Source organism: Colius striatus, chromosome 2 (assembly GCF_028858725.1).
Source record: "Colius striatus isolate bColStr4 chromosome 2, bColStr4.1.hap1, whole genome shotgun sequence".
NCBI classification, from domain to species: domain Eukaryota; kingdom Metazoa; phylum Chordata; class Aves; order Coliiformes; family Coliidae; genus Colius; species Colius striatus.
The window spans coordinates 47774721-47802560 of NC_084760.1; the positions used below are offsets into that span (position 1 = coordinate 47774721).

The 27840-nt window shown below is 64.5% G+C and overlaps 2 protein-coding genes across 2 annotated transcripts; both read right to left on the minus strand.

Annotated features, from left to right (window-relative positions):
• Positions 1-5124: 5124 nt before the first annotated feature.
• MPV17 (mitochondrial inner membrane protein MPV17) lies at positions 5125-13431 on the minus strand. The gene is made up of 7 exons (XM_061990317.1): positions 13255-13431; positions 8976-9091; positions 8664-8756; positions 8251-8346; positions 6012-6044; positions 5800-5852; positions 5125-5727 (listed from the first exon to the last, which is right to left on the minus strand). The coding sequence occupies exons 1-7, from the start codon at positions 13343-13345 to the stop codon at positions 5658-5660; spliced, it is 552 nt and encodes a 183-aa protein (XP_061846301.1). The 5' UTR covers positions 13346-13431; the 3' UTR covers positions 5125-5657.
• Positions 13326-27542, minus strand: CAD (carbamoyl-phosphate synthetase 2, aspartate transcarbamylase, and dihydroorotase). The gene is given in 46 exon segments (XM_061990316.1): positions 13326-13499; positions 14177-14271; positions 14391-14492; positions 14563-14625; positions 14627-14719; positions 14809-14934; positions 15219-15431; positions 15547-15621; positions 15719-15873; positions 15967-16011; positions 16501-16548; positions 16674-16815; positions 16894-16986; positions 17077-17217; positions 17286-17476; positions 17559-17760; positions 17842-17973; positions 18062-18226; positions 18328-18494; positions 18682-18763; positions 18964-19212; positions 19292-19396; positions 19470-19652; positions 19736-19903; positions 19987-20205; positions 20285-20467; positions 20565-20789; positions 20908-21006; positions 21114-21360; positions 21431-21681; positions 21761-21873; positions 21951-22084; positions 22172-22296; positions 22429-22617; positions 22833-23054; positions 23151-23384; positions 23539-23670; positions 23755-23900; positions 24032-24144; positions 24209-24394; positions 24478-24649; positions 25098-25239; positions 25391-25533; positions 25765-25894; positions 26984-27123; positions 27419-27542. Coding segments are annotated over 46 exon segments (6768 nt in total). The 5' UTR covers positions 27504-27542; the 3' UTR covers positions 13326-13396.
• Between the last annotated feature and the right edge of the window lie 298 nt (positions 27543-27840).

The following is a 27840-nucleotide window of genomic DNA, read 5'->3' on the forward strand; positions in this document are numbered from 1 at the left end:
CCCCTGCCCCACACAGCAGGGGAGGTTGTGCCTGCAGAACGCTGGTCAGCTCTTCAGTGCCAGGAGCATGGTCCCACTGGAGCCCAGGGATGAGTTGCAGTGATGCTGAAAGGCCTGGAGCATCTGCTGCAGGAGAAGGAGTTGGGTCTGCTCAGCCTGGCACAGGGCAGGCTCATGAAGGGGGGTGATTCCATGTGTGTACATGTCTAATAGGAGGGAAGGAAGATGGAGCCAGGCTCTTCCCAGTGGTGCCCAGTGCCAGAACCAGAGACCATGGGCACAAACTGAAACATGGGAAATTCCACTGAAAAAATTTATTATTATTATTTTCTCAAAAAATACCTTTTTTTTTACAGTGAGATGGATCAAACAGGTTGCCTGGAGCAGGCTGTCCAGAGAGCCTGTGGCACCTTCAGCCATGGAACTACCCACAGACACCCTGAGGGGTAAAGGCCTCTGGAGCTCCCCTGGTCCCAGCCCCTGCTCATGGTGGGGTGTCCAGGTCTGTGTTAAGTCAGGTTTTTAGTATCTTCAACGAGAAAAGTGCTCTGGGGAAATTGTTCCAGTACTATCTTTCTTGCCAGTACAGTTTTCCCGTTCCTTAGATCAATGTGGAATTTCTTCTTTCAAAGCCCAGATGGACATGGACTTGAGGAACCAGCACCATCTGCCCCAGCCCTGAGCAGGGACTGGAGTGGGACATCTCTCTCTTCTAGCCTCAGCCATCCTGGCATCCTGTGACCACCCTTGAGCTCATCCTCAAAGGCGTCCTGGCTTTCCTCAGCCCCTTTGTCACTGCCTCCTGCCAGATCCCGCCTTTCAGGTCACTGAAACTGGCTCACATGAAGTCCAGGGGTTGCACCCCACTGTCTGAGCTCCTGCCTGCCCCTGCCTTCCCTCCCCTGCCTCACAGTTGCTGTCATCACATCCCAGACACCCTCCAGAAACCTCCTTCACTGCTTCAGTCCTGCTTTGCTTCTCTTCTGACAGGTAGCACGGAGGTTATCATAGAATCATGGAACGCTTTGGGTGGGAAGGAACCTTCAAAGGCTGTCTAGTCCAAGCCTTCTGCAACAAGCAGGGGCATTTCCAACTAGATCGGGTTGAAGGCCCCCATGAGAAGCAAGGCTTAGGCTAGACACCTATCATCTGTCTCAGACGGTTTCATTTATGTCCTCCTCTTGAAGAGTGAGGTCTGAAAGATTCACTGCCAGAGTCCCCCTCTATTCCCTCTTCTCTGGCCTTGACCCTCCAGTGCTTGGCAGCAGCATCCCCAACAGAGAAGCCCCTGCACAAGGTGGCCATGCCCCTCCAGAAGGGCCTGTATCCATCCTCCCCACACACTCCATGGGCCATCCCACCCTGTTGCAGGGGCTCTGTCAGCAGCTCCGGGGATTGCCACATGCAGAGCTTTTGGCTCTACCGCTCACATTACCCTGCTCTTTCCCATTGCATTGCGCCCGCAGCATCACATTTCACCTCGGGGCTCTGAGGTCCTTCCCCCACGGAAACCGCTGTGAGTCCCTCTGAGCCAGGGACACTCGCAGCCCCGTCCCCAGCCGCGGTGTGCTCTGTGCTGCTCCTTTTTGGCCCCGTCCCACCCGTTCCCGGTGATCCCGGCTATCCTGTCCCCGTGCAGCCCCTCCAGCTCCTGCCCATCCCGCACTCGCTCACGCCTCGGGTTTCCACCAGGTTTTATTACAAAATGGGTGCGGGGCCGTGCCGGGGCCGTGCCGGAGCCGGTACGGCGCCTGCTCGCCCCATCGCTGAGGACGAGGTGGGCGCAGTCTGGGTCTGGTCCCGGGGCCGATGACTTTCGCGGTGCTGCGCCGGGCGGCTCACGGCGTGGAGGCTGAGGCGGTGGCCGGACCCCGGGGCAGCCTCGGAGGAAAGGGGGGTCGGGTTCCCGGGATGGCGCTCAGCGCCCCACGGCGTCGAGGATGAGGCGGTTGCTGTCGGCGCGGGCGCGCTGGCTCTGGGCTCGGGCAAGCAGCAGGAGATGCCGCAGGAGGTGAAAGGTGAGGTCGATGGAGAGCGGCGGCTCGTCCCGCCGCGCCCGCCACGGTCCCGGGGGCGCCGGCATCAGCGGTGGCCAGAGCGGGCGGCCCCGCGCCTCGTTCCCGGCCGCGGCAGCTGGGACGGAGCCGTCGGGGCGGGCGGCGGCGGGCGGCGGGCGGGAGAGCAGCAGCAGGAAGATGAGCAGCGTCCACCGCATCCTCGGCTCCATCAGCACCTGCGGAGCCGGGACTTCAGCGCCACGGTGGGAGACCGGAGACCGAGGCGGACCCAGGGACCCGGAGGAGACAGAGAAACCGTGTACCCGTCAGCGCGGGGACCGGCTCGCTGTGAGACCACCCCGGGCGCGGTGCACCCTCCCCGTCTGCCCGCCCCGTCCCGTCCGCGCTCTTCCTGGTCCCTTGCCCCAGCGCCGCTCTGTCCCCACGCAGCGTCCCGTACCCGATGCGCTGTGCCCCGTCCCCGGCCGGTGCGCTGGTGGTGGAGCGAGGAGAGATCCGTCCCGCGGGAGCTGAACCGGCGGCGCTGCCGGCGGTTATATAGGTCCGGAGCTCGGGCTGACGTCAGCGGCGACTGGCGGGGGCGCGAGGGGCACCGGGACTGCGGCGGGGAGTGGGGTGCCCGTCAGCGAGAGTGAGTGCCGGACGGCAAAGAGGCGGGGTAGACCGCGCTCTCCCCGCTCTTGGCTGCCGAGACCCCCGTTCCGTTCCCAAACACAGCGGCGCAGGAGGGCCGGTGCCGCAGGTGCCCCGCGCCCGGAGCCTCGGGGTGTGCTGCCTCCTGGTCCCCCGCAGCCCCGGCGCTGCCCGCTCCCCTCCCCGCCGCGTCCGCCGGGGCTGCCCCGGCCCGGCCCCGGTGCCGGCGGTGCCGCTGTCCGCGGTGCTGAAGCACCGGACACGCCGAGGTACCGGGAGGCGGGAGGGCCGGCGGCCGCCGCAGCTGGCCGGGCCGCGGGAGGAGTGCCGCGCCGGTTGGCGGAGCAGGCTGCCCCGCGGCTCCTCGGCGTGGGACCCTCCGGGTCGGCCGCTCCAGGCGGAGAGGTCTGGGCGAGCTCTGGGTGCGGCGGCGGAGCCGTTTATCGGGGGTGGAACCCCAGCCGCCGGCACCCACCGGGCACCAGCATCCACCGGCACCGGTGCGCCCTGTTAGGGGACACATGACCTGGCGTGGTGGGGCCTGGAGGCACCGTGCTCCGGGGCAGCCCTCGCCATGCCGAGGTCAAACGGCTGCACGCCGGGGCCGGCGCTGCAGACAGCCCTGAGCGGCAGCGAGGCACCAGCCAAATTCCGTGACTCATAGAGCGAAGGCACCGGAGCCGGCAGCGCGGTGCTGCATGCGGGATGTTCCAGCCGGGGCACTGGCCGCTGCTGCCAAGAGGTGAGGTAGCTGCTGGTGTGACACACTGCTGCCTGCAGACCCCCTGGCAGCGCTGCGGACTCTGCCTGCAGACACTCCCAGCAACACCGCCACCCCGCTAGCAGACCCCCTGGCCGTGCCTGCAGCACCCCCTGTGCTGCCTGCGAGGTGTCTCTGCCTGTGGATGGAGGGGAACCGAGCTGACATCCAGCACTGATGCTGGTGTGAGTGTCAGGATGAGCTCAGAGCAGATGATATGGATGTCAGGCAGAACGTAGGGACAGAGGCTCAGCCTAGCCCCTTGCACGGTGCATCCCACATGGGGCTGCACAGGGTCAGTGGGGCACAGCCCTGCCTGCAGCAAGGCAGCACACGGGGCCATGCACCCGTGATGTGGATGTGGTGTGAAGGCTGGCACCCGGCAACATCTCCCTGTGGCTCTGGGGCAGAGCCCTCAGCAGGGACTGTGCTCAACCCCCTGAGCCCTGGCAGCCCCCTTACTATGGGGTTGGCTGCTCCTGGGGACAACTGCCCAGCTTGTGCTACACTCACAGCTTACTCGCTGTTGACACAATAGGGCCTCCTGCATGACCCCATTGTACAGCCTCAGCCCTGTCCCACACAGTCCCAGCCCATAGCTGCATGCTGCTCTGCCATGCTGTCAGGTGGCTGCAGCTGCAGCCCTTTCACATCCCGAGTGCTGTGTAGCTCTGTGGCTCCATCCCTGTCACGGTGTACCAGGGCCTTGAGCAGGTTTCAGCTCCTTTGTGTTTTGGATTGCACCTATCTGCCTGGAACTGCGCCCCCAGCTGGGGCCAGTCCTGCTTGGCTGGTAGGAGCAGCGTAGAGCAGAATTCGTGTAGGCTGGAGGGAGGAAGCACAGTGCATCGCACTCAGCAAGTGCCCCAGTGGCAGCTGTTTGGCAGAGTGTGGTGCCAGCAGTGCACAGGGACAGCTCCGTAGGCTGTGGCAGTGCAGCCAAGCGGACTGGGGCTCAGGTCTCTAGGTAACACTAACAACCATGGTCCCACCATCTGCTCTGGAGATCCCGGTCAGGATGTGGCAGGCAGGGCCCTGAGTGTGCCATACTGTGTCTGTCTGCCTCCTGTGTGGGACATGGCTGGGGACAAGGCTCGGTCAGGCAGCAGCAAAGGTAGGCGCTGGCAGTGTGGGATGCCTCACAGGTAAGGTCCTCTGAGGCAAGGCACAGGTAGATGTATCCCCATCACAACCCCAGCCCCAGTTTCCCCATCACAGCCCCAGCCCATACCCAGACCCTTCCTGCACCCTCCCCTTTGATGCACAGGCCTGCATCAAGCACGCTGGGAGCCCCGGGAGGACCCTGTCCCCCCACTCAGCAGCAGCAGAGACCATCACACTCCACAGTCACAGTGGGACCTGGTGAGCCCGCAAGCCCTCATCTGCCCTCTGTCAGCCTCCTTCCCACCCCTGGGGTACCCACCCCCAGCAGCCCCCACCTCTCAGTGCCACAGTGCTCACACAGTGCCAGCACTGCGGCCGTGCACTTGGCTCCTTAGGAATGGGCAGAGAGCAGAGACATTGCTCTACCCCACAGCCTGCTCAACCTGCATGCCTCTGGGAGAGCAGCACGGGCCCCACTGAGGGGCCAGAGGTCACCAGTAGCTCTGCCAGCACAGGGATGAGATCGCTTTTGCACAGCCTTCTGCACAGGACAGAGCCATGAGCTCAGGTGAGATGACAATTAAGTGGCAAAACACCGTTTATTGGGTGCTCTGTTTGCAGCAGCTGCAGCAAACACCGTTTCCAGAGAGAGTACACCTGGACTGCTGCAGCAGGTGCTACACATCCGCAGGTGCAGGGCAGCCCTTCAGCACTGACCCCGTCCCCAGCCAGGCAATGCCTGACCCATGGCCCCATCAGCCCAGGACCTGCACCAGCCCTGGCCCAGATCCCACCTCTTGATCCCCGGGATCTGCCGCCATGGAAGGACAGAGCAGCGCTTGGGGGCAGGAACAGTCTTTGTGCAGGACTGGGGGCCCAAGAGAGCAGTGAGCACGGCTGGAGTAGCACAGTGAGGAGCAGAGCTGCCCCACAGCACGCTGTGCTGCTGGACGCAGAGCCATCCCTGGTGCTGGCCCAACTCAGGGTGGACGTGGGGCAGCAGGGGCTGTGGCCGCTGGGAAAGGGGTCCCCTAAGGAGAGTGAGATGGCCCCTGCCAGCAGCCCGTGTACCCTGGCCCCATACAGCCCCAGCGGCTGTGGAGCCAGGGCAGAGTGCGCAGGGACAGGACGTGGCTCCCACCTCACAGACGATTTGCTTTCCAGGAGAGGTAACAGTTCCAGACGATGGCAACACACTGCACAACAGCCAGCCTGTGGGCAGAGGGGACATGTCCAGAGCCGCAGGTGTGGAACTGGGGGCCAGGGGCACAGCTGCCATCCTACCTGTGCTTCAGGGGCACGAAGTAGAAGTTTGCGATTTGCACAGGTGGCCAGATCTGGGCAGAGGAGGAGACAGTGGTGAAACGGTCCTGCCAGTGCCCCTGCCCCATGCCCACCACTGCCCAGGCACTCAGGGTGTCCAACTGAGCCACTGAGGTGGGGGATAAGGACGAGGTGTGCAGGAGCCCGGCCCTGGGGCAGCCATCAGCACTTACACAGTAGTTGGTCAGCAGAGCGTCTGTGTAGTCCTGTGGGAGAAGGCAGCCTGTGAGTATGGCCCCGCTGGCACCTGCCCACTGCAGGCACAGCCCTGACACAGAGCTACCCACAGCCCTGCCAGGGCACAGCCCCACGAAGATCTGGCTCTGGCAGCACCGTCCCGGGAGTGTCTCCAAAGAGATGCCCGTGATGTGGGGTGGGGGCAGGCTGAGAGGGCACAGAGGGACACTGTCCCTCACCGTACCCCCAACAACTCCACACCTGCTTCAGCTGATCAGAGGGTCCCTGCCTGTCCTCTCCCCAGAGCTGTGCCCTCCTAGGGCAAGCATGGGGTGCCAGGGAGTGGGTGGCCACAACTGCTCCATCCCCACCAAGAGCCCTTCCTGCTGCTCATGTGGCCCATGGTGCCAGTGCCAAGGCCAGGCCACTACCACAGTGCCTGAGCCAGGCCACCACTGCCACTCCATTAGGGCAAGCCTGGGAGGAAAGCAGGGGCAGGTGAAGGTGCTGAGGCTGGCAGAGCTGCGGTGCTCACAGTAGATTAGGGCAGAGCGAGCAAGGCAGAGGTAGGCAGCTCCTCTCCCTTGCACAGCCTGAGTCCCCCATCCAGCCCCACGTGCCCCCCCGGGCACTGCAGGGCAGGGCCTGAGGGGCACTGAGTGCAAGGGAGCCGTCGGCACCGCCGTGCTCTGCTGCAGCCGTGCCTGTGGCACCGGGACCAGCCCTGCATCCAGCGTGGCTGTGACTCAGCCGGGAGCCCGGCGCTGGCTGGCAGCCCAGGACGGGGAGAGCAGGCGCAGGGGTGATGGATGCTCTGCTGACGCTGGCTCTGCGTGGGGAGACGGATGCGCCCCAAGCCAGGGGTGATGGTGGCTGCCAGTTGCCTGCCTGGCCTCAGCCCAGCCCCCTCCCAGGGCAGGAATCACCCACCGCTGTACTCTGGTCTCCCTGGGAGAGGCGAGGGGATGTTCATGGCGCCACCTGGCCAAGGGGCAGCTGGGAGTGCTCAGGGGTGCTCCCTGTGCTGAGGCCCAGCTGGTGTGTGCCTCTGAGGCTTCTTGAAACACCTCAGACCCTGGTCACTGCTCTTGCACAGCCCAGAGAAAGGGCTTGGTCCTTCCTCAGGATTTGCTCCCAGGGCAGGACAGGGGGCAGAAGAGGTCTGTGCCAGCACATATCCACAGTCCTGCGGGTAGCACCCGCACAGAGGTGCTCCCGGCAGTGGCACCCCAGGCAGAGCCCTGGCCTGGGGCAGCCCCTGCAGCTTGCAGCCTGGGGGCAGAAGGCCTGGCTGGGCTCGGACTCTCTGTGCACACATAGCCGTGGCAGCCAAGGGCTGCCAGTGAAGGATCGTATTCACCCCCTGAGCCTCCTCCAGTGGCTGGTGGGCACCCGCTCCCTGGTGACTCACACTCGGGGACACGCTGACTCAGCTTTTGCACTGTTTTCCAGCAATTGATGCTAACAGGAGCCATCTCGGCAACAGCCCTGGAGACACAGCCAGGAGAGGGGCCAGATGGCAACAGGCACCCCAGAGTTGTGCCACAGGGAGTAGCCCCAGCACCAGCACCCATTCCCCCTGGGTCCCAGTGCTGAGCCTGAGAGGACCAGTCCCATGCACCCATGGGTGCCCACAGAGCTGGCTGAGGGAGCTGGAGGTGTTCAACCTGGAGAAGACAACGCTGATGGGAGACATGATCCCTCCCTTTCTGAACTCCCTGATAGGAGGTTGTGGCTGGGGGGGGGGTGGGGGTGATAGGGGGGAGGGTCAGTCTCTACTGTTAAGCTACAAGTGACAGGACAGTAGGAAACAGCCTCAAGTTGCCCCATGGGAAGTTTAGATTGGAGCTGAGGAAGAACTTTTTCCCTGAGAGGGTTGTCAGCCCCTGTCCCAGGCTGCCCAGGGAGGTGGTGGAGTCCCCATCCCTGGAGCTATTGCAAAGGCATGTAGCTGAGGTGCTGAGGGATGGAGGTCAGTGGTGGGCTTGGCAGGGTGAGGGGAAGGGTTGCACTCGAGGATGTGAAAGCTCTCTTCCAACAGAAATGATTCTGTGATTCCAATTTTCTGTGCCTAGGGTGCTGTGGCACAACGAAGCTACAGGCTGGGCTATGGGCACAGGAGTGCCATGGCAGAGCTGGGGGCACACTGCTGGTGCTCGGGCAGGTGGCTAGCAGCACTGGTGCAGCATCCGGGGCTGTCAATGCCCCCACATTGCCCCAGGGCACAGCACGTACCTGCCGGACCTTGGACCAGTTCTCCTCCACTGACAGTCCGTTCATGGCCCCTGTGATGCCGAGAAAGCAGCCAAGGAAACATGGTGCAAAGGCCCCCTGTGAGAGAGGAGTGAGAGCCTGATGCCAAGGAGCTTGCAATGCCCAGAGCCAGGTACAGGGGGTGTACAGTGGGGTGGAGGGCAGCTTGCTTGATGCCCTGGGGCTACTCATCCCACTGCTTCCCAGAGCAGAGCCCTGTGGAGGGACAGGCAGCACTGTGACAACCCTGGAAGGGTCCCAGATCAGTTCAAGGCTGACCCCAGCCCTTGGCTGCACGGGCATGGGATGGAGCGCTGCCCCTAGGCACACAGCTGTGCCACCACTCCTCCCACAACACCAGCCCCACGTTGGCACCTCACTCCCACTGCACTCACCTGGTCCAGCACCATCTTTTTCACAGCCACAACTTTGGTCGTCCCTGGTATGAGTCGATCCAGTATCTTGTACCAACCACCCACAACGGGGCCCTGTGGGAGGTGGGGGGTGAGGTCCCACGGCCCCGCCGCATCAGGGCTGCCCGCACTCGCAGCCACACACAGGGATGGGCACTGGGCATTCCTCCTCAAGGGGACGGGGCATGAGACGGCACCAGGGTGGCCCAGCTCACCATGGTCCCACCAGCCCTCGTCTCATCCTACCAGGCGTGTGCCACAGAGCCTGGGTGCCCATTGTGCGCTGGCACTCACCACGAAGCAGAAGCCGATGGCCATCATCTTCAGGGTCCGGGGGCCATGGTGCCCATGCAGCCCCCGCTGCTCCACCAGCTGCTGTGCGATCACGTCACCAGCCCCCATCAGTGCCCCTGCAACCAGCACAGTGGCTGCAGCACAGAGAGGGACAGACTCCCGAGACACCCCTGGTCTCTGCAGCTCCGCAGAGCTGCCACGTTCCTGCCACCAGCTCCATCTCCTTCCCTGGGCCCTGAGAGCCACCACAGCCCTCTGCCATGACAATACAGCCCCTGTCAGCCCACAGGGCCCTGTCTGTGGCCCCACAGCCCACTGGAGGCTGCTCTGGCCCCCTCAAGTCTGTCCGAGCAGAGAGATCCCCAGCATCCTGTGCCAAACCCACCTGCACTTCTTCCCTGGCACAAGCCCTCCCATAGCAGCCAAATGTCTAAGGACAATACAGTGCCTGTGCCCACAGCAGCACAGCTGCCCTGGTCTCCTACGCCCCAACATTGGCTGATCCATCACGCAGGGCTGCAGCACCTAGGCTGTTGGGACAGAGTCCCCCAGGCTGCTGCCTGTGCTCCCCCCGGTCTCTCCCAGCTGTCACTTGTGCTCCCCAAAACCAGTGCCAGGACAAGGGATAACGGGCACAAGCTGGAACCCAGCAAGTGCCACTGGCACAGGAGGAGAAACTTGTTTGGTGCTGAGGTGAGGGAGCCCTGGCCCAGGCTGCCCAGGGGGGGTGTGGAGGCTCCTTCTCAGGAGGTTTCCAAACCCACCTGGACACGTTCCTGTGCCCCATGATGGAGGGAAACCTGCTTGAGCAGGGGCTTGGGTTGGATGAGCTCTGCAGGGCCCTGCCAATCCCCCACCATTGGGGATTCTGCAAAACCTCTCCATAGGAACCATGAAACCTCCAACAACTGCAATCCCCTTGCTTGGGAGCTCCTCTCTGCTCAGCCAGGCTTGGCTTGGCTGCTGGCACAGCTCTTCGCTGTGTTTCCATATCAGTGTGAGGGCCCTTGTGCTGTGCTCGTCCCCGCGGGTGCCACTCAGTTGGGCTTTTGGCAGCTCCTGCTCCCTCCTGCACCCCTGACCTCTTCGACGCAACTCGTCTGGCGCAGCACACCTGCCCCCAGCCTCTGAGGGCTCCCTGCTTGTGCCTCTGCTCCTCCCAGGCAGGTCCCAGCCCCACTGCAATTCCTATCTGCTCCTGGAAACCTTGAATCCAGCAAGGCCTTGCTTCAGGGGGGACAGACCCAGCTGCGCGAGCCCTGCCTGGAGAGTGGGACTCCATAGAATCATAGAATTGTTTCAGCCAAAGAGTCCTTTAAGATCATCTAGCCCAGCCTTTGTCCCAGCCCTATCAACCCCTAGACCGTTTCCCTAAGTGCAACATCCAACCATCTCTTAAACACATCCAGGGAGGGTGACTCCACCACCTCCCTGGGCAGCCCATTCCAATGCCTCACATCCCTCTCAATAAGGAAATTCCTCCTCATATCCAGCCTGAAACTCCCCTGGTGCAACTTGAGGCCATTTCTTCTTTTGTTCTATTCCTTGTTACTAGGGAGAACAGACCAACCCCCACCTCGCTACAACTTCCATACCAGGGCCTTATACCCTTTCTCCCAGGTCATCAGTCTCTGCAACAGCTCCAGCAGTGCCACAGGGAGCAGGTCCCAGTGAGGGGATGCAGGTCCCAGGCTGTAGCAGGGGAGCACATCTCTACCTACCTGGTGCCCACACCAGACAGCGCCTTCCTGTGGGCACTGTTGGCAACCCGCACATGGACCAGGGAGGCAAGGTCCCTGGGAGCCCACAGGCTGGGCTGGACCTGGTAGCATGGCTACAATGGCTGGCAGAGCCCAGAGGTGGCCCAGGAGGCTGGGCAGGAGATGGGGCCCCAGCCAGGGCCAGATGCAGCATGGTCTCTGTGGCCCCACAGAGCTGCCACACGTGGCTCCTTCCAGTCCACAGGGCCACAAAGGGTGGTGGCAGGCGAGGGACCCCAGGACAGCCTGGCAAAACCAAGTGCCCAGGGGGACAAAGCAAAGTGCTGCCAGGCCGGTCTGCACACTCCTGGCCAGCCCCGGGAACCCGGTCAGAGCGATCCCCTTGCCATGACTTTGCTTGCCTGGGGCTCTTTCTCACGGTGCTGTGGGCAGGCAGGAGGCGGCAGCAGCCCATGGCCTGGTGGAGCCTGGAGGGCTCTGAATCGGGCCCGGGCAGAAGTAGGGCGCAGTGTCTGCATCCCAGCAGCCTGGCAGCTGTGTCCCACCGCAGGCAGGGGCAGACAGGGCCCTGTCACGGGCACGTGCTGCTGCCTGCTGTGCCCCAGCCCCGCTGGCGGCCTGCCCCAAGACACAGGAGGCAAAGCCCTGCCTGACCCCGCAGCTCTCATGCTGGGCAGGATGGCCATGCGCGCTGGGCAAGCACGGCTGGACGTGCCGGGCACAGCCAAGGGCCAGAGAAGCTCCCAGGGTTCAGCTTTGCTCCCCGGAGCCAGCTCTGTTCCAAGGGGCAACGGCAGCCACAGGCAGCATCAGGACAATGGCAACAGCAATAGCTCCACTCTGCACCCCTCGGGCACAGCCCAGAGCAGCCAGGGCTGGCCCGGACCCCATGGCATGGCAGCATGGTGGGAAGCAGCACCGGGCAAAGCTGGAGCATAGAGCCTAAACAGGGCTGTCCTGAGCTGCAGCAGCAGGCTGGGGCTGTGGGGAGGGTAAGGGCTGGTCCTGGGCATGCTCCCACCTCCACCTCGGCCTCCCTCCAGGAATCAGGGGGGTGCACAGACTGAGGAACACGGTGCAGCCAACATTGGACAATGGGCTTCAGCCCAGCAGATAAAAATAACAGCAGGGAGAAGGAGGGGGACTGGCAGGAGCCCAGCAGCCAGGCGGGACCTGGGCAGGGCCCCAGGAGCTGGGCAGGCAGGGCAATATGCCACCACTCCATGGGCAGTGGGTAGAACGGCCAGCCACCGTGTGCCATGCTGAGCCCCTGGCCTCCATCCCCGCTCCTGGGCACAGCAGGGTCCTCCCAACCCCCTGCACTAGTGACTCGGGAGCAGTACAGCCTGGAGGGGGAGCGTGGGAGCACACAGGGGCCCTCCCACAGCAGCTCACACCGCACACCCCAAGCACAGCTCCTGCCAACAGGCCTCAGTCCCGCAGAGAGGGTCAGGGGGCACACAGGGCTACCTGGTGCTCACAGCCGTGAGCCCCAGGCTAGCCTGGGCAGGAGCATAGGTGGGGCAAGTGCCCACCTGCACCACGGCAGTTATGGCCCTAGCCCACCCTGCAAACAGCGAGGGCGTACAGAGGCTAAAGCCCTGGTGCAGGGCCCCAGGAGCATTTTGGGGCAGGGGCTGTCCCCAGGCAGCACCTCTGCACCAGGAACTGACAGCTCATGGAGGAAGCTCAGCCCAGTTTGTTGAGCCCCAGAGCAGAGGCTGTAGCCCTCTGTCCCTCCCATGCCCAGCCCAGTGTCCATTTCCCCCCTGGAGAGTGGGGCTCCCACAATGGCCTCCTGCCTGGGTTTGGGGGTGAGGTCTCACTAGGGCTATGCCTCGTTACAGCCTCTCGTTAGCCCTCCAGACCCCATTAGCCTTGCCAGCTGCGGCACAGGCCCCCACCACACCATTCTGAGGCTTGAGAGGACCACGGCCCTTCACTCTCTGAGATGGGGATGGGTCCCCGAATCCCTTGAGGCCTGAGAGCGTAGCCCCTGCTCCTCACTAAGGATGGACTCCCATGCCACTGGGAACTGCTGCCCCCCACCCGGGCTGAGCGTTTCCACAGCAGCAGGGAAAAGGGGGAATGGGGGGCAAATGGAGGGGAAAGAGAATGGCAGTGGGGAGAGAGAATGGAGGCAGGGAGAGAGAATGAGGGAGGGGGGAGAGAAGAGAATGTGGGGTGAGAGGAGTAGGGGGAAAGAGGCTGGGCAAATGGGGATGGGGGAAGGAGACAGGGGAATGGAAGGGGGAAGAAGAGAATGAGGGAACGGGCGGAAGAGAAGGGGGGACGAGAGAGGAGTGGAAGGGAATGGGAGGAGAATCGGGGAGGGAATGGAGGAATAAGGGAGGACTGGAGGGGAACGGAAGGGAGGAATGGAAGTGGGGGGAGGAAGGGAAGGGAAGTGGGGAGAGAAGAGTGGACGGGAGCGGCGGTGGTGGGGGCAGGGCTGTGTGTGAAGGAGAGGGGAGGGCGCTGGTCCCCGTGCCCGGCGGTGGGGGCCGAGGGGGCCCCGGCGCTGCGGTGCCAGGGTCCCGGCCCGGCCCGGCCCTTACCGGCGGTGAGCGCCGGTGCCGCCCAGGGCCGCCGCATCAGCAGCCGCCGCATCAGCAGCCGCCGCCCGCATCCGCTCCACCGCGCCGCCATGGCCGCGCGCCGCGAGATGACGTCAGGGGTGGGCGGGCGAGGCGTTTATTGTCAGTAGCGGCCCAGCAGCGTGGCCAGCAGCGCCATCCGCATGTACATCCCGTTCTCCGCCTGACGGAAGTACGCGGCGCGCGGGTCCGAGTCCACCTCCACGCTGCGGGGGCGGCGCCGGACGGCGGGTCAGGCGGCGCCAGCCCCCACCGAGCCCCCCGGGGATGGAGGACAGCCAGCGCAGCCCGCTCCGCCTCCCCGCACACCCCCTCCCGAACCCCCGCGGATGGAGGACACCCAGCGCAGCCCGCTCCGCCTCCCCGCACCCTCCTCCCGAACCCCCGCGGATGGAGGACACCCAGCGCAGCCCGCTCCGCCTCCCCGCACCCCCCCTCCCGAACCCCGGGGATGGAGGACACCCGGCGCAGCCCGCTCCGCCTCCCCGCACCCCCCCTCCCGAACCCCGGGGATGGAGGACACCCAGCGCAGCCCGCTCCGCCTCCCCGCACCCCCCCTCCCGAAGCCCCGGGGATGGAGGACACCCAGCGCAGCCCGCTCCGCCTCCCCGCACACTCTCTCCCCAGCGCCCCGCCCCCACAACAGCAGACACCCGTGCCCCGAGCCCTCCCTCCGCCACCCCCCCCACCTACCCTGAATCCCCTCAACCCTCCTCCACATACCCCCCTCCTGAATCCTCCTCAACCCAGCCCCAAACCCTCTGCCCCCTCCAATCTCCCCCCCAGCATATCCCCCACACCCACCCCCGACCAAGCCCTCCTTCCGCTCACATCCCTGACTCCTCCATCCCCATCTCATCTCCCCGACCCCCCCCATCTCCACCTGATCTCGTTGACACGAGGCAGCGGGTGCATCACCACCATCTTCTCTTTGGCCCGGGTCATGATGTGGGGGGTGAGGATGAACTGCCCGAAGCACTGCAGACACACACACACACAGAGCCCGGAGTTGCAAGGGAGGACCCTCCACACCACGGGGAAGCACAGAGCTGACCCCCTACAGAGGAGCAACCCCTCAGTCCACGCCCCTCACTCACGGCCTCGTAGTCCTGGGCCACGCGGAAACGTTCCTTCTGGATGCGCGTCATGTAGAGCACGTCCGTGTCCGGCAGTGCCTCCTCAATGCTCCCAAACTCCTCCTGGGCAGCAGTGTCAGTGGGGACAGACCCCAGACCCAGCCACCCCCAGCCTCATCTCTGCCTCACTCACCTGCTTGATGCCCTTGGAGGCCACAAAGCTGGTGATGTCGGGGGGCATGCGGAGGCCGGGGGGGGGTCACATAGCGCAGGTTGACGCGGTATAGGGTGAGCAGGCGCGCCAGGGAGTGCACCGTGCGCCCGTGCTTCAGGTCGCCCACCATGGTGATCTGGGGAGAGCCATCAGCACAACCCATGAGGCCCCCCAGCCCCACAGTGCGGGTGGGCCCAACCGCCCTGGCATCCCCCAGCACCGTACCGTCATGCCGTTGACAGTGCCCAGCTCCTCGCGGATGGTGAAGATGTCCAGCAGTGCCTGCGTCGGGTGTTCCCCCACCCCGTCCCCCGCGTTGATCACGGGCTTGCGGCAGTGCCGGGCAGCCAGCTGGGAGCAGGGCAGGGCTGAGCATGAGCAGGATGCAGCCCCCACCAGCCCTTCTGGGCAGGTCCTTGGCCCCCACCATCCCCCCCGGAGCAGGACCTGGCTCTCAGGCAGGATGTGGCCCCACCAGCCTCGCCAGACAGGATACAGCCTCCACCAGCCCCCCGGGCAGGACCTCAGCTTCAACAGCTCCCACAGAAAACACAACCTTGCTCCGCACCACAGGTCCCCAGCCCTGACCTTGAGGCAGGACGCAGCTCCCATGCCTCCCCCCAAGCCCCTCTCACCTCAACAGCACCAGGCTGTGGGTGCCGCAGCACCAGAACGTCAGCGTAGCAGCACATGGTCTGCACTGAGTCGGCCAGGGACTCGCCCTTCTGCACCGAGGAGGTGGCCTCCGAGAAGGACAGCACGGAGCCACCCAGACGGTTCATTGCTGCCGCAAAGGAGCTGCTGGTCCGCGTGCTCACCTCGTAGAACATGGATGCCATCACCTTGCCCTGTGTGGAGCCACATCGTTACCTCAGGGAGCCCAGGGGCAGGGGTGCCCAGCCTAGTGCTCCCCACAGCCTTGCTGGGGGATGCCAGACAGCCCCCTCCCCAGGCCCAGCTCACCTTGAGGATGTCCAGGCTGCGCTCCTTCTGCACCAGCATGCGCAGGGTGTGTGCCACATTGAACAGATGTGAGAGCTGCGAGGGCAGAGGTGGCTCAGCATCCCTCACACACCCAGATGCCTGCAGCCCAGCACCCACCAACAGCCTCAGCACCCGCCAACACCCCCAGCACCTGCTCCTTGGAGAACTGCTGCACAGAGAGGACATGCTGCCCGACCAGAGGGTGCAGCAGCGGGGAGGTCTGGAAGTGGGGCGCACGCTGCGGGGAGGCCTGGCGTGGGAAGGGGCCCATGGAGTAGAAGTAGTTGTCCTGCATGACCGCTGGATCTGCAGCACAGGAGCAGCGGGTCAGCCTGCAGGGCAGGTGCCACAAAATCCCAGCCCACTGGCCACAGGCCACCAGACTCTCGTAGCTCTCACCTGCCTCGGCTGCCTTCCTGCCGGCCTTCTCACGGGCATCCACAGCTGAGGGGAGAGCAAAGCATCAGTGTTAAGAGAGCGGAGGCAGCAGTACCACCCTGGGCCCGGCTCTCCCAGGGTGCTGCCAGCATGGCACAGCCCTCCCGATACTCAGCAGTGACAGCAGCAGCAGCGCTGTGGAGGCCAACGCTGGGGCCATGGCCACACAGGCAGGGCGGGCCGAGCCCCAGCATGGCCCTGCACCCTGAGCCCCACGTGTCCCACAAAACCCGATTGGACGCAACCCAAATCACACTGGCAGGCAAGGGGTCCCCGAGGTGCCACGCAGGCTAGGGCAGGAGGGGAATGGGCAGGCACGGCCCCACGGCATCCAGCCTCAGCGCCCTGGTTGGGAAGGAGCCCGTGCCAAGGGGGTGGAATGGGCAGCCTGGGGCCTGCGTGGCACCTGGGGGAGGGGATGCACTCATCAGCTGAGGTTAGTGCCATTAGTACGGCCGCGTCTCATTGTCTGAGTGAGTCTCCCCCTGACATTACCGGTGCCTCGGGCGCCCGGGCGGTGCGCAGCTCCCAGCCTCCGGAACGCTGAACAGGACACAAGGGCCGGTGTCAGCAGGGCCACGGCCCCAGAGCTGGCCCTGCGGCGGCACATGCTCACTGCCCCACTGCCCACCCACTCTGCTGCCATGCTGGGACACCCACGGCCCTACCTGGCAGCCCAGGATCAGAGGCCCGGTGGATGCGGGGGGGGAGGTGGAAGCGTCCCTCAGCCACGGTGCCGGCCCGGCGCGGGCTGGAGGCTCGGCCACGCAGTGTCTCGCTGGCCACCATGTGCCGAGGCTGCTCAGGGGTCTGCAAAGAGATGCTGGGCTGAGCTGAGCCGGTGGGGTGGAGCATGGACCCCCTCACCTGCCCTGCAACCCCCAGTACCTTCGTGCTCTCTTTCGGAGCCACGTGTGGTGCCAGCACAGCTCCTGAGGGCCATTTCTTCACATCCTGCCCATAGCCGGGGGGCACCAGCACCTGCAGCCGGAGGGATGATGGGGTTGGTGCTGCAGGATGCTGGGGCTGAGGAACCCTCAAGATGCAAGGGAAGGGGACATGGGGCCTTACTTGTCCATCGATGTAGGCGACTTCCCCACGCAGGACCACCCTCCGCACTGTGCCCTTCACCTTCATGCCCTCAAAGGGTGTCCAGTGGGCTTTGGAGAAGGCCATGCTGCTGGGGACGATCCACTCATGCTCCAGGTCCACCTAACAGTACAGCAGGTCAGAGACAGCAGGGCTAGAGTCGGACCCAGGGGGGGCAGGTGGGGACCCACCTCCACGTAAGTGTCTTCCTGTGCCGGCAGCCCAAAGATCTTGCGAGGGTTCTCGTAGAGGCGCTGGATGATGTCCTCCACCGTGAGCCGGCCCTCAGAGACGGCGGTCAGCAGCAGGGGCAGCATGGTCTCCAGGCCAGGGTAGCCAGGGGGCGGCTTCTGGCCCTGCTTCTCCTCCAGCGTGTGGGGGGCTGTGAGGGGCAGAGGGGGATTGGGCACCAGGGGATCCACTGCTATCCTCACCCTGTGCTCCTGCCATCCCCCGAGGCTCACCATGGTCCGTGGCAAAGCAGTCAATGGTGTCCATGTTCTCCCAGAGAGCCTCCATGTCCTCTTGGGTGCCCAGCTCCGGGCGCACGGCTGCTCGGCCCTCCCCAAGGCGCCCCAGGTCGTCCCGGCACAGGAAGAGGTGGTGTGGGGCCACCTCACACGTCACTGGGACCCCCTTCTGCTTGGCTGCCTTGATAAGGAGGATCTGGGGGGAAAAGGCTGTGAGGGGAGGCCCCAAACGGACCCCCATCTCCCCCAAGCACCCCAGCCCCACCCCACCGCTCACCTCCTCCCTGCGGGCCACGTGGCAGATGTGCACAGGGCGCTGGTACAGCTGGGCCACCATCAGCACGGCAGCCACTGTCTGCCGCTCCGCGTGGGCCACGATGGGCAGGTGCTGCGGCCACTGCTCGAAGTGCTGGGGAGGATTACGAGGCGGGTGGATGCTGGTGCCAGGAGCCGGAGGCAGCCCCAGCCCCGCACCGGGCCCCACCACGGTGGCTCACCTGCATCCACAGCGACACGTTGTCCATGCGCAGGCTGGAGAAGGTGTCGTTCAGGTACATCTTGAGGCCAGCGGCTGCGGCAGCCAGTGGGCCCAGCGAGCCCACATTCTCCGGGGAAGCCCCCAGGAAGAGGGCAAAGTCACAGCGGGCCCCAGCCTCGGCCAACTGCAGGAGCACAGGCAGTGAGTGCTGGCCCCACCACGGGTAGCCGGCACAGCAGTGCCCAGGGAGGGCAGGCAGGGGGGCGGCAGCCGCCCCTCACTCACCTTCTGCACCAGGGCGAAGGAGGTGGCATCAGTGATGGCAGGGCTGGTGTTGGGCATAGCACACACCATGGTGACACCCCCAGCCAGGGCGGCCGCCGTGCCTGATGCAAAGTCCTCCTTGTGCGTGCCGCCCGGCTCACGGAGGTGGACGTGGATGTCGATCAGGCCTGTGGAGTGGGGCACTGTTGGCACCGGCCATGGGAGACAGGGGAGCCCCCAGCATCGCAGCGCAGAGAAACATCCCTTCTCTCTGCAGCGCCCTTGGAGGTGCCTAGCCTGGCTCCCAGCCCTGCCCTAGCTCTGTGCTGCAACCTCAGAGCCCCTGGCCCTCACTGTGACCCTGCTCCCACCTACCTGGCAGACGGATTAGTTTCTGGGAGGTCATGCAGTCCACGTGCATCTTCAGTGGGGGGGCTGCCCCAATCTGGCCCAGTGCCTGCAGAGACAGCGGGACTTGTCTCACAGAGGCGTGTAGGGCTCAGGAACAGGGCTGGGGTGAGGCTGTCTGTCCCCAGCTGCACTCACACACAGCACTCCCCCTGCACTCTCCCCCAACAGGACCTTCCTTCCCCAGCCACCACTCTGCTCTCTCCCGTGCACCCTAACCCCATGGGCACCTGCACACCCCCAGCCCACCTCCACAAAGAGCTTGGTGCACTTGATGTCGATGATGAGTGGCACGGAGTAGTCGACGGCCAGGCGCCGGGTGCGATAGCCCTTGGTGACGAAGGAGGAGAGGCGGCGGCCGCCCGAGTTGCGCATGGAGAGGTTGATGACCATCTCAAAGTGGTTCTCAGCCAGGTAGTCCAGGATGCTGCGCTGGGTCTCCCGGGCGCCGGCCTCGCTGCCGTCTGCCTCCTCAAAGTGCCAGTCCACGGCCATCACCTGTGGGCAGCAATGCCCATCAGGGCCACGTGCCCCCTCCAAGGGCACCCACCTCTGGCCCCAGCCTCCCAGCCCTGACCTTGATGCCGTGCTCGGTGTAGAAGTCGGCGGTACCGAGGCTCGCATACAGTTTGTAGCCGAGGTTCTCCAGGGTCCGCACTGTGGGCAGTAGCTCGCTCTTGTTCTGCAACGACCCCAGGACTGGTCAGAGGGCAGACAACGGGGGGTGCTCAGCCCCCCATCCTGGCCCCACACACCTTGTAGCTGCCGATGGTCAGCAGGATGTTCTTCTTGGGGATCTTGAAGCCGGTGCTGAGCATGGCCTTCAGGTAGGCCTCACAGCGGTTCTCCCCAAAGCAAGCCACCTCCCCTGTGCTGGTCATCTCCACGCCCAGCACCACATCAGCACCCGCCAGGCGTGAGAAGGAGAACTGAGGCACCTGGGAGTAGGGCAGAGGGCAAGGGGGTCAGGGGTTGCCCAGCCATGTGCCCCAGCCCAGGCCCCAGCTGAGCCACCACTCACCTTGACGCCAACAATGCCCGTGCCCGTCATCAGCCCCACGGGCTCCACGTCCTCGCCCATGATCACCTGACTGGCCAGAGCCACCAGGTCCACTCCCAGGGTCTTGGAGACAAAGGGGAAGGAGCGGGAGACACGGACGTTGCACTCAATCACCTTCAGCTGGTCGTCCTGGGGAAGAGAAGTCAGGAAGAGGCTCGTGGGGAGACGCAGGGTGCCCTCCCCCATGGCACCACCCCCTCTGCCTAAAGTACCTTGGCAATGAGCTGCAGGTTGAAGGGCCCAGTGACCTGCAGCTCCTGCCCGATAGCATGCACGATGGCCTTGATGCGCTCCAGTGTCTTAGAGGTGATGTCCTGGGGGGGCGTCACCAGCGTGGCATCGCCCGAGTGCACTCCAGCATTCTCCACATGCTCAGAGATGGCAATGGCCACCACCACACCGTCACAGGCCACCGCATCGACGTCGATCTCCTGTGAATGGGAACATGGTCACAGATCAGCACATGAGGACCAGGAATATGTGGAGGTCAGACCAGCCTCCTGGACTGACCTTGGCCTCCTGGATGAACTTGGAGATGACAACAGGCTGCTCCTTGGACACGGCCACCGCATTGCTCAGGAACTTCTCCAGGTCACTGTCTGAGTAGGCCACGTTCATAGCAGCACCGCTGAGCACATAGGAGGGCCGCACGACACAGGGATATCCCACCTTGCAGCAGAAGTGCTTGGCTGACTGCAGGGTGAAAGACATGGCACCCTCAGGGGACGTGCCAAGGGCCAGGACTCCCCGGGGCAGCCCCATGGCCCTTACTGGCCACCCTGACCCCCACCTCCATGTCAGAGAGCTCCTTCCAGAGGGGTTGGCTGATGCCAATGGAGTCGAGCAAGCGGGAGAACTTGAAACGGTTCTCGGCCGAGTCGATGGCCTCTGGGGATGTGCCCAGGATGCGGCACTGCTGCCGGTGCAGAGCCATGGCAATGTTGTTGGGCAGCTGCCCACCCATGGACAGGATCACACCCTCAGGGTTCTCCAGCTCGTAGATGTCCATCACCACCTGAGGCAGCATGTGGGGCAGAGGGACAGCTGAGATGGAGACTGTGGCAGCCCTCATCCTGCCCTGGTCCTGCTCACCCTGCCCCAGCCCCGCCCACCCTGCCCCCAGCCTCGCTCACCTCAAAGGAGATCTCATCAAAATAGAGGCGGTCACACATGTCATAGTCAGTGCTCACCGTCTCAGGGTTGTAGTTCACCATGATGGTCTTGAAGCCCATCTGCCAGGGGAGTGGGACAAGGTGAAGACAGGGGCCCTCCACTGCCCCTAAAGCTCCATCCTCGCACCTGGGATGCCCGACCCCCCACCCCCCGGGGCCTGTCCGACCTTGCGCAGCTCCTGGATGCAGCCGACGGCGCACCAGTCAAACTCGACGCTGCTGCCGATGCGGTAGACGCCAGAGCCAATGACCATGACGTGGGGCTCACGGAAGGTCAGGTCATGCTCAGTGCCATTGTAGGTCAGGTACAGGTAGTTGGTCTGGGCCGGCCACTCCGCCGCCACCGTGTCGATCTGCTTCACCACCGGCAGGATCTTCAGGTCACGCCGCATCTTCCGCACAGCCAGCTCGGTGCTGCAAGGAGCAGTGTGAGTGCTGGGCCAGGGCCGGGGCGCAGGGCAGGGCCACCTCCTCCCCGCCTCACCTCAGCACTGCCAGGGCCACCTGCTTGTCAGAGAAGCCGAGTTGCTTGGCACGCTCGAGCACAGCAGGCGGCATCGCGCTCTGCCCCTCACGGTACGACTCCAGCAGCACCGTGTGGTCCGTGATGTTCTTCATCTTGTGCAGGAACCAGCGGTCGATCTTGGTCAGCTCATAGAGCCGCTCAATGGAGTAGCCGGCGCGCAGCGCAGCCGCCAGCACAAAGATCCGCTTGTCTGTCGGCGTCTCCAGCTCCTGCAAGGCCAGATCTGAGCTGGCAGCACGGCCCACCCTCCTTGATCCACCCCGTGCCTTCTCACAGCCCGGCACTCACCACATCCGAGGCTGGCTTCACAGTGTGGTCAAAGCCCACGCAGTTCTCATCCACCATCCTCAGCGCTTTCTGGAAAGCCTCCTCGAAGTTCCTGCCGATGGCCATGACCTCCCCTGTGGAGGGGGCGGTGAGCAGAGGGACCTCGCACCGCCCACACTGCACCGCGCCACACCGCCCACCTTGCGCTCACCCACGCTCTTCATGGAGCTGCCGATCTTGGTGCTGACACGCAGGAACTTGCTGAGGTCCCAGCGCGGGATCTTCACCACACAGTAGTCCAGGCTGGGCTCAAAGTTGGCCGTGGTGGAGTTGGTGACAGAGTTCCTGGGGAGAGGATGAGGGTCAGCAGGCGAGACTCTCCCAAAGCGGGGTGCAGGGCGGGATGGGGTGCTGCCACGGCAGTGCTGTTACCTGAGGAGGGGCAGGGGGATGCCCAGGGCCAGTTTGGCAGCCACGTAGGCCAGCGGGTAGCCAGTGGCCTTGCTGGCCAGGGCAGAGCTGCGGGAGAGCCGGGCGTTCACCTCGATGATGTAGTACTGCAGGCAGCAGCAGGCAGTGTCAGCGCAGCAGCACGGGGCTGGGCGCCAGCAGCGGTCACCAGCCAGGGACAGGGGCAAACATGAGGGCAGCCGGGGAAGGGCAGCCCTGGCCCTCGGGGCCACACTTACCTGCTCCGATTCGGGGTTCAGGGCAAACTGGATATTACACTCGCCCACAATGCCCAAGTGCTGCACCACCTTCACAGCTGTACGGCGCAGCATGAAGTACTCAGTGTCGTTAAGGGTCTGGCTGGGGGCCACCACAATGGACTCGCCTGTGTGGATGCCCAGCGGGTCCAGGTTCTCCATGTTGCACACCTGGTAGAGTCGGGAGAGAAGTGGGTTCACTGCAGGCTGCTGCGCTGCCCACAGATGCTCCCGGCTGCCCCAAGGAGAGTCATTCCTGCCTCCCACCGCCTCCTCCCTGGGGACTGAGGGGGATGCCCTGAGCCCCTGGGACACTCCACATGTGGTACCCACTCCTCCGCCAATCTCCCTCCAGCAGACGCTGCAGGGGCTTCCCCGCACTGTACCGTGACACAGTTGTTGTAAGCGTCCCGCACAACCTCGTACTCGATCTCCTTCCAGCCCTTCAGGGACTTGTCCACCAGGACCTGGGAGGTGTGGGTGAACGCCTGGCTCACCAGCGCCACCAGTTCCTCCCGGGTGTTGGCGAAGCCGGAGCCCAGCCCCCCGAGGGCGTAGGCAGAGCGCACCAGTACTGGGTAGCCCAACCTCTCAGCCGCTGCCTGTGCCTGTGGGGAACAGGGTCACGATGGGAATGGGAAGGACAGAAGCCTGAGTGTGAGCTGCCCCTACCATCACCCTCAACCCCATATCCACCCCCAGACCTGCTCCAGGGAGGCAGCGGCCTCGCTGGGTGCCACGTGCTCCCCGATCTCCTCCATCTTCTCCACGAAGACCTTGCGATCCTCCGTCATCTCAATGGAGGCAACGGGAGTGCCCAGCACCCGCACATGGTACCGCTCCAGCACACCCGCCTTGGTCAGCTCTACGCCGCAGTTTAGGGCGGTCTGGCCCCCAAAGGTCAGCAGCACCCCGTCAGGACGCTCGTTCCGGATCACCTGCGGGCATGGAGTGGTGGAGCAGGGACCCACCTGCAGAGCCCACCCTGTACCCTCTGCCTCCTCTGCCTGCCACTGTGCCCGTGCTGCCCTCAAGCACCCTTCTGCAGACCCCCCAAACCCCCCATCCCTAGACAGTGCCTGGAGTGCTCACCTGAGTGACGTACTCGGGGGTGATGGGGAGGAAGTAGACCTTGTCTGCCAGCCCCTTGGAGGTCTGCACCGTGGCGATGTTGGGGTTGATCAGTACCGTCTGGATGTTCTCCTCCTTCAGCGCTTTGATGGCCTTACGGGGAGCAGAGGGGTCACAGCTGGTGGTCTCCAGCACTCCCCTCCAATGACCCCCACCGCCCCCAGGGCAGGCACTCACCTGTGACCCCGAGTAGTCAAACTCGCCCGCCTGCCCGATAGAGAGGCCTCCAGAGCCCAGGATCAGCACTTTATGGGGCCGGGCTGCATCCTGGCTCCCCACTGGTGCCTCATCATAGGTCAGCAAGTCCCGCAGGCGCTCCCGCACTGGTGGGGATGGGACACGCTGCGACTGGGGCTACGTACCCTCCGTGCACAGCCCTGGTCCCGTGGTCATGCCCACAGCCCCTGCAGACAGCCTGCCCCCGTCCCACAGTCCCCCTGCTCCTCTCACCCACCCGTGCGGGTGCTGCCGCCTCCGCTCTGCAGGTCCCGTGTCACCTCCACAAAGATGTCAAAGAGTCCTTCCAGGTCTGTGGGGCCAGCCCGATGCTCAGGGTGAAACTGGACACTGTGCAGAGGGTCAAGCAGGGCATAGTCCCGCACCCTCCCAGGTCCCCTGGCCCTGCACTCACGTGAAGAAAGGCTTGTGCTCGTGGACGAGGCCCTCGTTGGAGCCGTCGTTGGCGTTGGTGAAGAGCGGGACCCAGCCGGGTGGCAGGCTGCCCGTCTCCACCGCGAAGCCATGGTTCTGTGCTGTGATGAAGCAGCGCTGTGTGTCCTCATGCAGGCACGGCTGGTTGTGCCCACGGTTCCCATACCTTGAAGTGCCAGGACGGGTGTCAGGTGGCCCCAGGAGACCAGGACCCTGCTTGGATCCCGACCCTGGAGCTCCCCCACTCACTTCATCTTGTAAGTGAAGGTGCCGAGGGCCAGGGAGAGCAGCTGGTGCCCCAGGCAGATCCCAAAGATGGGCTTGGCTTGCGGTGCATCCAGCACCCGCTGCAGGTTGGACACTGTCTCCTGGCAGAGCCGTGGGTCCCCGGGGCCGTTGCTGATGAACAGCCCATCAAAGTCTGTGACAAGAAAGAGCAGGATCAGAGTGGGGCCTCTACAAAGTTTCGCAGGGTCACAGCAGGACTCCAATCCCCTCAACACCCCAGCAAGGTCACATCAAAGTGCTCTGGCCTCACGACACCCATCCCAGGGGCAGCAAGGCCCACAGCCCCCCCACTGCCTCCCACACAGGGGCACATTAGGGCATCCTGACATTACAGTCCAGACCACCCCATTCCTATCACAGAAAAGTGAGCTCGTGCCCCCCTATCCCTGCAGTGTCACACTGAGTACTCAAACCCCAGTACCTCAAGAAAGGACAACCTCAGACCTTCCCAGTCCCATGGCACAGAGCAGGACAAGGTTCCCTGTTGCCCCCAGCACTGACCAAGGAGAATGGTCCCCACTCCAGATCCCATCCCCCCCACTGAACAGGGTTCTGGGACATCCTCAGCTGCCGTCCCCCACCTGCAGTGTCCAGCGGATGGTCCCAGGGCACCACGGTGACGGCTGCCCCCCGCTCGCACAGGCACCGCACTTGGTTGTACTTGAGGCCACAGTCCACCGCAGTGACACGCAGGGAGCCGCCGGGGTTGAATACACAGGGCATCTGCAGGAGCGTGAGTGCACATTGCCCCAGGCTCCCAGACTGGGACCACAGCAAGGACCTCCACGGCCTCAGCTGTCCCCTAGCTATCCTATCCCATGCCCCTGGCCCCCTCTGCCACCCTGCTGTCCCCCTGGCCCAGAGTCAGCCCCACCTTCAGTGACACCTCCTGCACTAGGTTCCGCTTGTTGGGGTCTTCAAAGGAGAGGCTCTTCTCAGTGGTCCCATCCGGTAACAGCTTCCCCAACAGCGTCCCCTTATCGCGGATCTTCTTTGTTAGGGCCCGAGTGTCCACCCCTGTGGGCAGCAGTCAGATGTGGACCCATCCCACCCCAAGCAGGACCTCACGCCCCAGAAACAACTTCAACCCCAACCACCAACACCAGGTCAATCTCCCAAGGGGAAAATCCCAGCACAGGGTTCAGGTCTGTACGGAGCTTGCTGCTCCTGAACCCTAGCACCCAGCAGCCCCCCAGCCACGCCACAGGGCCCACCGCACACCCAGCCCCACAGTCTCCCCAGTCCCACCTTCCAGCCCGGGGATGTTCTGCTCCTTCAGCCACTGGTCGAGGGAGCGGGATGCACTCCAGTGACTGGGGGTTTCCGAGCACTCGCCCACCACCAGCGCGGCCACATGGATCTTGCTGGACTCGAACCACTGACAGGGGTGAAGGGTGAACACAGCCAGGCAGGGGAATCACCACACTGAGAGAAGTCCCATGTGTGCCTGCTCTGGCTATCTCCATGGGGAACGGCAGGACAGCTACAGCCAGAGGCTGCAGGAGCCCCATGGGAGAGGAACCCGGGACCCTGTGTCTGACCCACCGCACAGTACCAGCACCCACTGCCACCCCACACAGTTTGTCAGGCTCTCACTGCCTCCACCTTGCCTCACATCCCATCCTTTGAGGTTGAGGCTTAATGTAGCAGACCTCCCGAGCTCTGGCAGTCCCTGGATAGAGTGCCTGTTCCCACAGTGCTGCCAGACTGCAGTCCCCTGTGCTGTGGGATCCCTCAGCTAGGCATAGTCACAGCATGAACCAGCACAGAGGAAGGCACCCCTCCTGTCACAGCCTTGCAGGAAGCCCCAACATGCTGGTGTCTTCTGGTTCTGCAGCAGGGACACACACGTCCCTGGCTAAGAGGGCTGTCAGTGTGGGATGGGGCTGGGCAGGACAGACCCTTGGGGTCAGGTCATCATGGGGAGGTCAGACAGCACTGCTGCAGCCAGGCCTGGACTCTGCCCCGGGGGCAGGTGCAGCCCTGGACAGGCAGCCCAGACACTGTGGGGTTGGGAGGGTGCTGGGGCAAGCAGCAACAGGGCCTATTCTGCTCTGTTCTCGGTGGCTGAGACCCCTCTCCTGAAATGGAGCATCAGGGAGGGCAGACACATATTCTGGCTGCAGCAGCATTGCCCCAGTCACACCATCCACGTTCCCCTGTCAGCAGCACTGCAGGCTGCAGCACCCTGGGCCCCACTGCTGGCTCGGGGCCCTGCAGCACCATGATCAAACCGCCGCCTGCAGCCATGTGCCACAGCAGTGCCAGGCGCCCACCCGCCCTGGCACCCTGCACCGGGCCGTGTGCCCAGCAGCCCGCAGGCATCAGGGCTGGGTGTGGACACGCACTGTGAGGGCAACGCTGCGGGTCATACCGCTGCAGGGACACGCTGTCCCATGCACCGCTGCTCAAAGCACACGGTCTCGTACCGTTGCCAGCCCCGCCACGCCCGGCCCTGCTCGCTCACCCTGCTGAGGCCGAAAGGGTCGGTCTCGTCCCGGGGAACCCCGTAGTTGCCGACGAGGGGGTAAGTGAGCACCAGGATCTGCGCCTTGTAGGAGGGGTCGGTGAGGGCCTCGGGGTAGCCCACCATGCCGCTCTGGAAGACTGCGAGGGCAGGGAGCGGGGCTAGGGGCGGCAGGGACGAAGCATTCCTCGCCCGACCCGCGTTCTGCCGCCAGAACCATCCGAGCCCCGGGCACGACCGCCTACTTCTCGCATCGTCCCAAGCACGACCCCTCCCACTCCTGCCCGACGGCGGGTCGTCGAGCAGATGAGGGTCCCTGCACCGGGTCAGACAACCTCTCCCCTCCCACCACCGCTCGCCGGGCTTGGGCCGCCCCCCGACATCCGCCGCCGTCCCGGACCTGGTCCCGATGCGGCCCCACCCGGCCGCACTCACCGACTTCCCCGGCGGCGGCGGCCCCGGTGGCCCCGAAGGGGCGGCCATGCAGCTCCGACCCATCCTGTAGCACCAGACGGCCCATGGCGGCTCCACGTGCGCTCCGGAGGCTCAGCGGCGGCGGCGACCGAACGAGGCGGCTGCAGCGCGGCGGCGGGAGGATCCGGGGCGGGGCCGGGCCGGGCCAGCCCCCGGGGCGGGGCGGGCGGAGCGCGGCAGCGGCACCCGGTTCACCGGCTCGCGGGGCAGCGGCGAGCGGAGGGGCGCGCGGGTCGTTTGCGCTGTCTGTAGTGAACCGATACCCATCGCGGTGGAAGTGCGGCAGAGACACAGCCATTCGCACGGGACCCAACCTGACCTCCGCGCAGCCCGAGCACGCACCGACCAAACGCCGACCGATACGCTAGAGGGAAATGGGACGC